The sequence below is a fragment of the Uloborus diversus genome, chromosome 5 (genome assembly GCF_026930045.1).
Source record: "Uloborus diversus isolate 005 chromosome 5, Udiv.v.3.1, whole genome shotgun sequence".
Classification (NCBI taxonomy): Eukaryota; Metazoa; Arthropoda; class Arachnida; order Araneae; family Uloboridae; genus Uloborus; species Uloborus diversus.
This window is the reverse complement of record NC_072735.1, coordinates 103081769-103096212: the sequence shown is the minus strand read 5'-3', so window position 1 is coordinate 103096212 and position 14444 is coordinate 103081769. Positions and strand designations below refer to the sequence as shown.

The 14444-nt window shown below is 33.5% G+C and overlaps 1 protein-coding gene across 1 annotated transcript in view; it reads right to left on the bottom strand.

The window, feature by feature from the left end:
• Positions 1-14444, bottom strand: part of LOC129223054 (uncharacterized) — a 149153-nt gene that overhangs the window by 91564 nt on the left and 43145 nt on the right. Inside the window, exon 3 of the mRNA XM_054857619.1 lies at positions 11047-11128. Within this exon, the coding sequence (XP_054713594.1) occupies positions 11047-11128 (82 nt within the window). The remainder of the gene's footprint in view (positions 1-11046; positions 11129-14444) is intronic.

Here is a 14444-nt window from a genome sequence, read left to right as displayed (position 1 = left end):
GTTCAAATCTGGGCCGAAAAATATCGTTTTAATGGGTTTTTGTTTTTCAGCAGAATTTTAATCCAAGTTTCCACTAATATGCAAAATTCTAAGCTGTATATCTGTTGTTGTTAAAATCAGGAAACAAAACATTGATTTTAAGAGGGTAAATCGAAGTTTGACTTTGCAGAAGGATAAATTTCAATTTATTTTGCTTCTTTACTACGCATTGCTTTAATCTATAGCATCTCGAGGTTGCATTGAAATCAGAAAATTCTTCCTTTGAACTCGAATGCTTCGCGTGGGTCAACTAGTCATCTAAAATTGCGTTTCTGGAATTTCACTATCGGAAAATTGCTGAAGACGGATCCCGAACCTCTCCTCCCAGTAACATAGCCAACTATCATCTAAAACTGCGTTTTGACAACTAACTTCGAAAATTTTATTAATGCGCTTCAGCCCCTCCACCTCCGCCAATATAATTTAAAATAATCTTAAATTTTGTTTAAGGTCTTACCTTTCAAATAATTACTAGAGTAAAGCACCCGAAAACTCACCCCTAACATCATTAAAAGTCAAATAAAATTGTTTTTGGAGCTCCATTTGGAAACATTTCCAGTCTTCATAACGATATCAAAGATGGCACACAGCTGCGTTTCTTAGATTGTTCATTTTCGACAAATCTCTGCGACTTCAATTAAAAAAAAATTGCTGGGCCCCTAACGCCAACAAATATCATCCACAGTCGCGTGTTTTAGCGATTACAATTTCGAAAAAGTTAGCGAGAAGAAACCTCTGAACCTTTTCTGATAACACCATTGAAAAACGCTCTCTAGTAGGACTTCAAGTATAAAAGTTTCCAAAGTAGAGCCCTTACAAATTTGTGCTTCTTCTAACGTTGTTTTGTCTTACTTTACTGTTCAGCACAAAGGTATTTATTTATCTTATCATTGAAGGTTGTCTACAATTACATTTAAGACTTCAAAATCGAAATATTGGGAGGGAAATGTAAATCGATTCGAAAAATCGATCGAGGACAATCCTTCGAGTCATATTTTCACTAAAGTCAACAAATATGGTATACAATCGCGTTTTTAAGACATTAATTTCGAAAAATTTTCAGGGAAGGTATTCAAAACTTTTCTCCCCTTAACATTACCAAAGATCGCCTAAAAATTCGTTTTTAGAACAAGAATTCTGAAAAATTTCCGGGGGAGGATCCCCGAAACTCCTCTATTTCTACGTGCTCATCATCGAGTACTGACTGACCTTCTTTCAAAACCAGAAGTTTTATCACCTTATTCTCTCCAAAAACAATTGATACAAGATAAAAAAAGAGATGGAAGCTTCGAAGCTAATTTCATATGTAGAAAAAAAAATAAAGTCCCCCCCCCCACCAATTATTTTAAGGGGCCACTGCTTCTGCCCCTTTCATACCAGACACTTCTCATAGTGTGTCCCAGCTCCCCCTACTTCTACAAAGTTCCTACGCCTCTGGAACTTTCTATCCTATCCACAATCCGATGAGCCCTCACACTCAAAAACTAAAACAAAACATGACTACATAAACTTGCGACATACGAGTCTTCTTTTTCTCGGCGCCATCACGCAAATAGAAAAATTTGAAAATAAATTCCGCGACTAGTCTCGCGACCGTCTCTATATATTTTATAAATCATAAATTTACATCAGAAGGTGGAGCTGTAGTAAGCAGGGCTATGGAGTCGGAAGGAAAATGGCCGCCTCCGACTCCTGGATTTTGAAACGTCCGACTCCGACTTTATTTATTTTTCATATTATTTAATTTTTTCAATTTCAACCCCTCATGACAAGGGGGGAAACCTCTAAACAGAGATTGAAAGATTAATTCTTTTTCATAAAATTTTTACGTTGTATTTTATTGTTCGCTTATGATGTACACATCGTTAGAAATTTAATGTGTATTGCGGAGAGTAGCCGGGAACATGCACGTCTGGAGCAAAGTGTACACAAAATGCAGCAGCTACGAATAGCTTTTACTATACATGTATTTCGTCTGCTCCCAATTTTAAATTTTAATTTTATTGGCTGCTTTAGAATTAACCTTAATATGAAGATTTAAAGATTAACGGCAATTACTGAGTGCTGTAACCAAGAAATCATATATTTATTTTATTTCTTACTTTTTAGAGAGAATCAAGCATATAGATATGGTCTTTAAATTAAAAAAAAAAAAAAAAAAGATACGTTTATTTAACTTTTTGGATTAGTGCTTTTGCGGCAACACTTTTTTGAATTTACCGAACATCCTCAAAAGTTTCTTCTCGAGTTACAGGTCCCGACTAGCTCAAGGGATACATTCCTTTTACCATTTAATGTTTGAGATCGAAGTAAAAAATGTGTAACTACTTTTGTTTCAAAGTAATAACTGTAAATATTAGGCAACAAAACCGTTTGCTGGCAGTTACTATTAGTTAAAGAAAGTTTTTAAAAAAATGAAAATAGCGGGTCGGCGAAAGTAGATTACTGATAAAGGTGAAAGTTCGATAAATAAAAAAGCCAGCTAGTTGCCAATGGCAGTTCTTTTCCTATGAGCAGATCTCTATTAGGGTTTCCAATCCCGAAATCCCGATCCGAAATCCCGCGGGCATAGGCGGATTTAGAACGGAGTTTCTGGGGGGGCAGGATTTTTTAACAACATTTTAAATTGCCCCCCCCCCCATGTTTTGGTTTGTTTTCCCGTGATGCATAAGGCCATGCTTTACTTTTTTTCGTGTGTCGTTTTTACTAGTGTGTGGTTTCATGCTGTCCTTTTTGAATTGACCTTAAGAGAGCTGACTAGAATGAAGACAGTGACGCAAGGCTCCCTTTTAAGTGGGATATAGAATATCTCCAATTTTAGGGGGTCCGGGGGTTTCTCCCCCGAAGGAAATTTTGTAAAATGGATATAAAATTCTGCATTTTGAAGCCTTATAAGGAATAATTGGATAGACAAAAATCTCGGGAAAAAATAGACAAATATTTTTAAAAAAACAGTTTTATGATTTAAATGTGCTTTGTGATGTAAGTTAATACTTTAAAAGAAATGCTGTATCATGAAAATTTGTAAACAAAATATGTAACATGAGAGTAACATACTACTTATTAGAACAATTCATAATTTATACACTTGATAAGAAATAAAATAGAAATACACTTTGCTTAGGAGTTTCAAACACTTGTCTAATTATTTTCAAGGTTTGGTTGGTTAAATTAGGTGTTTTGCCACAATAGCCCTAGTAGGTTATACTACGCCAATTCTTTTCAAGGATTTTAGAACATTTAATTATTTAAAGCACCTCATTTGCACTTTCCAGTCTCTGAAATTGAGTACTAGATTATACAGTTGTACTGTACAGTATTATTCGAGCTTTGTAAAAAAAAAAAAAAAACAGCTATTTTAAGTTTAAAAGAAAAAATAAACGATAGAATTCTCTCATTACAACAACCTTTTTTTTAATTATAAGCAGTGCAGAAAACGAAAAGGAATAGAGGTAGTGTATCATTTTTTCCTGGCTAAACTGATTAAAAATATGCAGTAGAAGCAAGATAAAAGCAATTAATACAGAAAAATTTCCAAAATACTGCTTTCGGGATTAAATAAATAGCAAGATATGAAACATGTGAGTCACAAAAATTTATTTCAAGTAATATGTTACAAACGTAAGAACCATGATTTTTACACTTTTAATGCAGGATATAGCAAGGAGTTGACATATTTATTATTTATTATAGCTGAAATTAGCTGAATTTGACATATTTTGACATCCCCCCCCTCCCCCTACCATAGTAGGCTATACTGCGCCAATTCTTTTCGGAGATTTTAGAACATTTGATAATTTAAGGCACCTCATTTGCACTTTCCAGTCCCTGAAATTGAGTACTAGATTATACAGTTGCACCACAGTATTATTCAAACTTTGTAAATATATATATATATATATATATATATATATATATTAATTTGAGTTTTTGTCATCTTGAATTCAAATTATGTTTTTCGCAATCACGAGCGTGTGTGTGTATGAATGCACGTGTGTGTTTGTGTAGGCGCATGTGTGTGAGTGCATGTGTGTATGTATGCCTGTGTGTGCGTGTTGTGTATTTAGTGCTGTGTGTGTAGGCGTTCGTGTGTGTGTATGTAGGCATAAGTGTTTGTGTCTGTGTGCAGGCATGTGTGTGTGTGTAGAAGTGTGTGTTTGTGTCTGTGCGCAAGCATGAGTGTGTGTAGGCGTGTGTGTGTGTGTGTGTAGGCGTGTGTGTAGGATATGGATGCAACCTGGAGACGATTTTCGCAAGAGGAGCAGCATCGTGAGGTCGGTCGACGCGGCGGCGGTGGTGCTGGCAGAGGGTGCTGGTGGGAAAATAAAATGATAGGAATTCAAAACCGTCAAGTGAGAACAATAAGCAATCGTGATTGCTCAAAAAAAATAGCTATTTTAAGTTTAAAAGAAAAAATAAACTATAGAATTCTCTCATTACAACAACCCCTTTTTTTAAATTTAAAGCAGTGCAGAAAACGAAAAGGAATAGAGGTAGTGTAGTACACTTTTGATGCAGGATGTAGCAAGGAGCTGAATTTGACATATTTTGGCATTCCTCCTCCATCCATTTGTTAGAAATTTTAAAATTTAAGGTTTGTTGCCACACGTTTCCAAATATTCAAGGTTTTCAAGCACTTGAAAATTAAATTATCTTTTTCAAGCACTTTCTATTTTTTAAGGAACAAATCACGCAATTTTTTACGAGTTACGGACCCACTTCAAAGCCGTGGCCCGAAGCTATAGCTTGTTTATCTTATAGGCAAATCCGGCCCTATATGTAATTCACTCTTACCTGCAGATTTTTGTAATTTTTACGAAAATTCGTCAGTTTTTACGGTTAAAGGATTTTTACAATTTTACCAATCTGAACGTGTGAATCCTTAAGGTTCTTCAAAATCTTTCGTCTGTAACAACACAAAATATCTAGCTTTTGAAATCACGCAAATTGAAAATAAACATTCTGAAAAGAAAGAAAAATCATAACAAGTAGATCGTTCTGTTAGCTCAAATGGGGGAGGGGGGTTCCCTTTTTTTAGGTTCTAATTTAAAAATATTTGTCAATTATTATAAGTGTTGCAGCTGAATGCATAGCTCGTTTAGCCTATATTTTCATTTTTATACTTGCCCAAATGGTTTTCAGTCCAAAATAGTGAATTTAGGCAAATTTTCAGCGCCCCAATGACAGCTGTACTATTTGCATTTAATATTCTTTTTGTTTTCTTTTCTCCCATCAGAGAAAGACATTCGCTATTCTCTTCATTTTCATTGAACTATTCAAAAAGGAAAAAAAGAATCATTTTGTTTTTAGATTTTGGAAGATGTATTGTTACTTTTTTGAAGTCCTCCCAAAACTGGGGGGAATTGCCCCCTATGCAACCCCTCCTATAAATCCAACCATGTCCTTCTGAACTAGTCAAAAAAAAAAATGATTTTTTAAAAATTTTTTGGAAGATATGTTGTTACTACATAAAGTCCTCCCAAAACTGGGGGGCATTGCCCCCCTCTGACCCCCCATAAATCCGCCCATGCCCGCGGGATCCCACGTGATATTTAGCGGGATTAATCCCGCGGGGTTGAAAGCCAAATACCGCGGGATTTTCAATGGACCTTATTCACGGTTTGGCATCAGCTGTCCGTCTGCGGGTATTTTGACCAATTACGTAGTGTCAGTAGTGTTAAAAAAACTCGTTTTGTTTAAGGATTACTGGACTTCATGCGCATAATAAACATGTTAAGGGCTTAAAAAAACTTACGAATGCATGAAAAATGGCGAGAAACGGGGAAAATAAAAAGAGTATTCGAGTTTTCACCATGTTTCTGATAAGGAACCAAAGAGGCTTAAACCCATGAAAATGCGATAATAAAGAGAGTATTTCGTATCAAATGAATCGTTCATCATTCTTTTACAACGTTTCTTAGTTAAAAACGTAAAAAACCTCCCATTTTTAAATAGAAAGAAGAGTTTATAAGCCACACAAAAGCAGTGTTATTATACGCTGTAGTGCCGGATTTTCGTCTACTACAGTCGCATCGTCTGCTGCATCGTCTGCTACAGCAATGCAGTGCAGTGAGGGTTTTTACCCGCAGTGACGTCAGGTGAATACTGTCCATCCCGCAATTTTTCCATGTAAACGTTTTCCAACTTTTGCCGCTCATAAAATTACTATTTTCACAAGCATCATCTGAAGTTTGAAGAACTTTCCTCTTATATGTGCAAGCTGCAAGAAGAGCAAGAAAAACTTTGTGTCTCATGTGATGAACGGTGGAATTACCATTTAAGAACACAATAAAAATTGAATTTATTTTTCTGAGATTGAATTGGTATTCTTCGAGGATTTAGTTTTCATACGTTCAGCAATTGAGAATATGCTTATAATTTAAAAACATTTTCAAAAACCATCACTAAAATTTAAGTTCCAGATAATTACGCTTTAGAAAAAATAGAGAGATTACAAAACCCGCTAGCGTAGCTTCAATGAAATATTGGAGAACTTCTGTAAGCTTGAAGAATGCACTCAAAACCTTTAATTAAAAGTGCACAATATTTTTCTACAAAGAAGAAAGCAATGTAAAACCTGCCATAATTTAAAAATTCAGCACGACTCTAAAAGTGGCGACAGAAACTTGGTTGAAACATAGTATGACTCGCATGAACGTGTAGTAAGTTAAGCTGCCAAAGTTTTTGAATGTCTCTTTAAAGTGAGAGGCAAAATTAGTGAAATTATCCAAAAAGTTTTACTCAGCCTACGACTTGGTGAAACCAAGTAGCACTCACTCCTTGCAGTAATGAACCAACTTCACAGATTCAATGACTCAACGTTTATGAAACAACAATGGTATTCTTAAGGCAAGTTAAACTGTATACAGCAAAGCATATATAGCCATCGTTTTTATCCGAAATTTGCAGTTCTTTGGAAAAAACCAAGCATAAGAGTAGAAAAATCTATTTCCGAAGGTGATGAATGTAATGGGGATCGTTTGCGAAAGTGGAGCCACAGCACGTACTAGTTTCCGTCAAGCGCATTATTTTTTGAGCAAAAATCCTTTTCTTATTCTGAACCAGCGATGGTTTATTAAGATATGCATTGAACATTCTTAGGGCACACTTTTGTGCACCAAACAATAATTACTAATTGGAATTTGTCTTTGTAGTGCTTTTCAATTAGTGTACGGAATTCAAAAAAAAAAAAAAAAACTACTAATTCAAATAACAAAAGCAGTTCGTCCTATAAAAAGGACACCTTTTTCTATTTTTAGAAGAATTAAGTCAACTAGCTCCTTACAATCCCGAAATCCCGCGGGGTTGAAATCGGCACGGGATTGGAAACCCTAGTCGCTATACATCTATCGAATCAATTGGTAGCCAGTTCTTTTTTTTTTTCCTTTTTTTTAATGTAAGGAGAGTAGCGAAAATTACAGGAAAAAAAAAAGCCCGAAGTCGGTATCTTTTTTAACGACTCCGACTCCACTGCTCTGGTAGTAAGACGAAGGAAATGCTAAAATCATCAAAGTTATCCAAAAGACTAGGAAATCACCGACAGAAGATCATCCAATGGTTGAAAGCTTGATTTTGTAGGAAATTATATTACTTGTTCAAAGAGTATTGGAGAAGAGTGGCTTTCAAGCTTATATCTCTCACCGTTTTTATGAGTTTGTGCTGAATGAGATAAGGAGAAATACGCCTAAATAAAAAAAAAAGACAAAAAAATAGGAAGAAAAAAGCACCCAGCGCACATTTATTTGCATCAAAATTGCGAAAAACGTAAGTTGAATTCAAGATGCCAAAATTCTAATTGATGCAAAAGATTGAATACTGTTGTGTGCTTGATACTCGATGTTGTGTGCTGGAGGCTGGATGTTGTCTGCCGGATTTTCTTTCTTTTTTTTTTTTCTTTTTGTCGTAAAAATGATTGTGTAAAGTCGTTAAAGTCGGTTGTAAATAAAATCAGGGAGATATGGACGAGGATGAGGAGCCGGAGGAGTCACCGCCCCTGCTCCGGAACACCTGTAAACGGAGGCCAGTGAGCCTATTACAAAGGATAGGAGATCAAATGGCCAAGTAAGATCAATAAGCAATTGAGATTGCTCAAAAATAATTTTAAATGTTTTTTTAGGATTTTACTTCTTGCTTAAAAAATGGGAAAAGTTTCTAAAAAATCATAACTTAGTTTGTAACCACTTAGTTTACGTACTACCTAATCTGCTAAAACTTATCGTTTAGTATAAGTATGGTCATGGTATAATAGCTATTTGACAACTTTTAGCTTTAAATGAAAAAACAACCAAATAATTTGCTGTCAAATATATATACTAAAACATTGATTTATTTGGTTAGGTAAAGGATACCTTATTGTTAAAGAAGTAAATTTTATTCGACATAGAGTAACAAATCAAAAAGGAAGCGTGTAAAACTAAGCAAAACGCTGTAGAGGCTTAAAACAATGCAATCAACCTAAATTTCTGCAGCAAAGGGAGAATTTTCTGAGCTATACGATTTAGTTCTCCATTTATTTGAAGCACAGGATTTTTTTTTTAATCACTACTAAATAATTAAAAAATAAAGATGGTTATTTTTAGTTTTTACATAACTCTAAAATTTAAAACATAGTAGAGAACTATTTGTATAATAATGAGAATGACAATAGTTATAAGTGCTGATTAAACTCTCATAAAAAATCTTAAAACTCTTAACGAATTAGAAATTAGTTGAGAAATTTATACATTTAAAAGAAAAGGAAAATAAACTAAATCAATTGAAAGGTGGTAATTATAATTTATTTGCAAGATAACTTCCGAACAATTATTTCTTTTGCGCATAATTATTTTTTTCGGAGTCCTATAGCAATGGTAACTACATCTGTTACTTCAACAGATGAAAACGAAGTTCTCTCATTAGTCACTTATAATCTCATAAGATTAAACATCCTTTATTATTAAATGTAGAGATGGAAAACGTAATAATACATTCTTCAAAGAAAATAATTTTTGGGATGGATCACTGAGCACCTTAACATTCTCTTCTCATTAAGGTATTCATGACCTTATATCCTTTCAGCATAAACAGGGATCGATGTTGTAATGTGGCCTACTTCGAGGCTTCCTGGTCTAATGAGTGAAAACAATAATCCCCCAAAAAAGATGTTTTCTTATCCATTCACTCACGTTTTGTTGAAGAAGGCGGCATAAGTGAAAGTATATCCTTTTTCCCTAAAGTTGGCCTGGAAAACGTTCTTTGAAATGTTAATGTTTGTAATGAAAATAAGATAGTTTTCACTTTTCCTTGGTGGATAATATCTTAGGCATTTCAAAACGTTTTCCGCATTTTTTCTTGCGTAATTGCACTTCAGTTATTTTTGAAAAAACCGAAACTTGCTCTTAATTTAAATTTAAGAATAAACAACTAAAGTAATCTGAATTTTGAAAGAAAAAAAAAGATGCTTTTACATTATTCCAAGAAGGAAACGGAAGATGGTGCACTGGCACTGCATATAGCCTTTAAAAGTGGATCAATCTTTTTAAAAAGCTTCAAAATAGTTTTCCGATTTTTCTCTATACATAAAAGGATTTGGTCAAAGAATATTTACTTTAAATTAGGCTGTTTTTAATTTATTACTTACATCGGGAGATTTAACATGTAAGAATGCAACGAATCATTATCATGCCACGTACATCTCTTATAAAGCAGCTTCTTATACCAGACGTAAGATACCAGGAGCACATGGAAGTTGTCCAATAATTGAGTAAAGCATTTATTTTGGTTCCTCTATAGTTCCTTGTTTAAGAGTACCAATCGTGTAAAAAAATGCTAAAATATATTGCCCAATAGAAGCACATGGAAATAGTCCACTAACTGAAACTGCTAGTCAGGTGAGAATGATAGTGGTATTTTAGTTAGTTTCCAAGTTTCCATGCTGCGAATTGGACCAGCAGCCAGAAATTTCTGCTAACAGGAGCACCAGCCTCTCATGACAATCCAAGCAAACAGTATTTGACTTGATTCCAGCAAACCGATTGTAAATTTCAGAATGACAGTGGTGTATGTCCCTTAAGGGGGTCCGGGACACAAAAATAGTCAAATTTTGCAATTTTTAAAAAAAAAAATAATTTAAAAAAAAGAGAGCAACAGTAAGATATCCAATTCCAGAAATAACAGTAAGATATCCTATTGTAGCTCTGAGGCGACGATATATGTATGCATACATATACATTAGGGTGGTTCAAAAAACTTTTTTTCAGCTAGAGTCTAGGACACCCCCTTTTTTTGACTTACTAATAGTATTATGCTGTAAAAGTTTTAGCTTCTTACTCAAATTTTAAGAGGTTGCTCAATGACCCCTTAATTTAACATTAGCCGTAGCATTAAAAATGTCACAAATTTAGAAACATTTAATTTCCCCAGCTGTTTTTTTTTTTTTTTTTGTAAGTATTTATTTTATTGCAATGTTTTTGCATATTACTTGTGTATATTATAATATACAGCATTGTTTTTTCAGTTTAATGTATTTTTTTAACCCCCTTCTCATACTTACGAAGTTTGGGTTAAGGGATTGACCACCCTCTTTCAGTTGAAATAGGAAACTAAAATTCTTCCAGTATATTGCTATCCACAAGTATATAAGAATATTGAGGGGCGTCCTGTTATCTGTAAGATTTTTTTTACATGTATTTTGAACCACCTTAATGTACATTGGACATATATTAATACGTAATACTGTACGCGGGGGTGACATTGTGAGACATTAATTTTTTGATTAGTTTAAATACTGCATCACTTTTTTTTCTTGCTACTGGGTAAAGAACGGTTGCGTCGAATGGACAATCGTTTTCAGGAATATGTCTGAATATCCCCATCATTGCATGTATGCTTCATTTCGTGCAACAGTCGGTAAAGACTTCCGTATAGTTCTCTTCTTGGTTTCCAATACTAGCTGCGACTCTCTCGATCGGTATATAGTAATTTCAAATAATAATAAAAACGATAATAAGAAGAAAGTAAAATTATTACCTCCTGCAAATTTCAGCAGCTCTCCTCCATGACCGCCTAATATTAAAAAACCTATAACATTGATCGTTGCTCTGTGACCAACCTGTTCAAACAGAAAAAAAAAAATCATTGGTTTTGTACTCACATCATGTATTCAATGTCAATAATATTTCACTTAAAATTATTAATGCAAAACGTCCCAACACAAGATAAGCATAAAGTAAACTGACCAAAGAATGAGCAGCTCTTTTTTTTTTTTTTAAATCATTATTTTAAGTAAAGCTTTGAAAAATTGCTCTCAGATGAATTAGAAATGGTAGTAAATTCTTTTTGTACAGTTCCAAAAAGAAAGTAACTGGAAAATGCGCTGTGTTTGCCTAGGAGCTAGGGCTAGGTTGGATCGAACCCGCACTTAAAACATTTTTGCCAGAACTGAGATAATGCTTCGTTAGTTCCCTTTCAATATGTTTTTCGCTTAGAGTACATGTGAACATGTACATAATATAAAAGAAAGAACTTTTCACTTAACAGCATTCAGATTTTGTTGGGACGTTTTTAACAACACTACTAAGGAGTGGCAATTAGGAAGATTTCTAAAGGCTAAGCCACCTTTTTATATTGTAATAATTCAGATTCTCAGATTTCAATAATAAAATAACATTATAAATCATTAAATATTGAGCAGAACTTATTTTTAATATTTCTACTGCAGCTTTGCCTTTCAATTAAAGGAGTAAACTACTGTGCAATCTCCTTACAATGAACTTCCAGGGACCAAAAGTATCATTCATTGCAATGGGAATTTCATAATAAAGGAATTCAAACATTATAACCGGTATTAAATAAGGAATAAAAATTCATTTCGTTGAAACGGAAAACTCGTTGTATTGGTATTTGTTATAACGGGATTTCACTGTATTATTATATTTATGTATAACATTTTGACCCACATTGATGATAAAGGTGAAAATGTTAATACATTCCAGGGATTATTTTGTATTGTCCGTCCTTTTCTAACTTCAACCCATCAAAAAAAAAAAAAAAAATCTGTAACATTAGTAAAAATTCCCGCAGTTTTTAAAAAGTAATTACGTACGTCAATTAAAATATTTTTACTGTCATATGTCAGATGCTAGTTTTTAGCCTACTTTCACAGTAAAAGTCAGAGAAAGAAGAAAACAAAGCATGAAAAAAGGCTTAATGCATCTTGAAAATATCGCGAAAAACAAAAAAGAGTCAAAAATAAAAATAATAATTAAATAAATATCGAAAAATTAAAAATTGGAAAGTAGGGTATTGAGGTGGGGAAGTATGTCTGTCTATGGGTCTGTATGTCTGCCCCCCCCCCAATAACTTTTAAGTGAATTGACAGATTTGAACAACTTTTTTTTCTTTTGTTCGAAAGATCTTGGCAAGGTTTTATCACATTCCTATATATCACTTTTTGATTTGAACTATTTTTCGTTCAATTTTGAACAGTTCAAATCCCTTAACATTAGTGACTACGTTGAAACTGAAAGTCAATGTAGATTTCGCACTTGAAGGCGGATTTACTTCAAACAAATTTTGTTGGAAAATGCTCTTGACGAAAAACTCCTGACTACGACTCCGAGAATTTTGGGCACCTGACTCCGACTCCAACTCCTGTGCCCGACAATTAGTCGGACTCAGACTCCCCGACTTCGACTCTGACTTCGTAGCTTTGGCAAAAATTTATACACAGAGGAAAAATGACTCCGATTCTTGGATATTCGACTCCGACTCCAACTCCTTTATCCCAAAATAAGTCCGACTCCAACTCCGCAAACATTGGCAGAGTTGCGGACTCTAAGGGAAATAACCGATTCCAACTCTGAGTATTTGAAGTCGGAACCTTCGGCTCCCGAGTCTGGACTCTTTTATCCCAAAATGAGAGATTGACTCCGACTCCGACACTGCAGCCATGGTTTTAACTGTGAAATAATTATTGTTGATATGACTTGTTTTTAATTTCACTCTAAGGAGGTTTTAATTTATGTATTCAGTTTTTGGCGGATAAACTGGAAGTGTTTATGTTTCTGCATAAAGATATGCGCAGATGATTTTTTTTTTTTGGACAACGAAAATTATTATTGTAAGCTGAGATTTTATTGTTTTTATTTATTTTGGAAAGTACACTAATTCATTTAAAAAATTATTTTTTGGCAACAGGGGAAAAAACAAACGATTTTTTTTTTTTTTTTTTGATATGATGTATTTATTTTAATGAGCTTATTAATTTTAATTATTATTTTTTCTTTTTGAAAGCGGTTAAAGAAATTTTTTAATGGAAAAAAAGTGCATTGGCTGCTTTGTTTAAAGGTGCTGCTATTTTATTTGTTTGTTTATTGTTTTTTTTACGCATCAAATTTTTTAGATGAGTGAGGCATATTTCATTCCTAGAAATCAGCTTAAAATATATAAATGTTTGAAAATAAATGTTTTGCTATAAATGTTTGAAACAATTTGCGATTTTAGCTATTTTTGAGAATATTAATCAGATACTTGAAAGCAGATATACGTGGCTCCCAAAAGTGTTCGTGCACCTTGAAATTTTGTAGTAAAACCAAAATAACGCAAAACTGAATTCGAATATGAAGTCTAATTTTTTTTTTCACACCATTCCTATGCCATTCTGAATAAAACCCAGTAGTTTTTTTTTTTTTTCAAACTAATGCCAGATTTTATTTTTGAAATTTGTCAAAAAACGAAGAGAAAGAGAAAAAGTACGCCGCAAAAGTCATCGTACCCTGAAATATTTTTGAATAAATTCATGATTAAAATTATCATATGTCGTTTTTTTTATTATTATTTTTACATTGTGTCGACCCTTAAAAGTCATTTGGATTTAATTTTTTGTTCATTTATTCCTTAATAGTGTGCTTATTACTTTAAATGGCTGGTATTCGTAAGAAACAACAAAAACTATTCGAAAATTGATTTTTTTCCTCACAGTAGCCATAAATTGGTTTGAAATGTCTCTAAATGAGGTAATGTATACCATTCTATAGTTAAGTGCTTTATAAAATGCTTTAAAGACAAGAATCGGATCGAAAACAAGGTAAGAAAAGGTCAAAATTAACAATGCGTGATCGGAACTAAAATAAATTATGAAAAATACACTTTTGAGTGCTGAAAAAGTTTCTGCAAAATTGAATGAAACATTTTACGTTTAATTTTCACCTAAAAATGTTCGCCAAGTTCTCTGATTAGCTGAATTAAATGGGACCTCTTCCCGCAGAAATTTTCTTGTTTGTGCGAAAAACAATAAGCTTACGCTTTCCGTCGTAATATCAATGGTAAATAAGCTCAAAACGTTTTGGAACAATGTCTTATTTATAGATAAAAATAAATTCAACATTTTGTGTCAAATTGTTGTATAATTGTAAATAGAAGAAAAA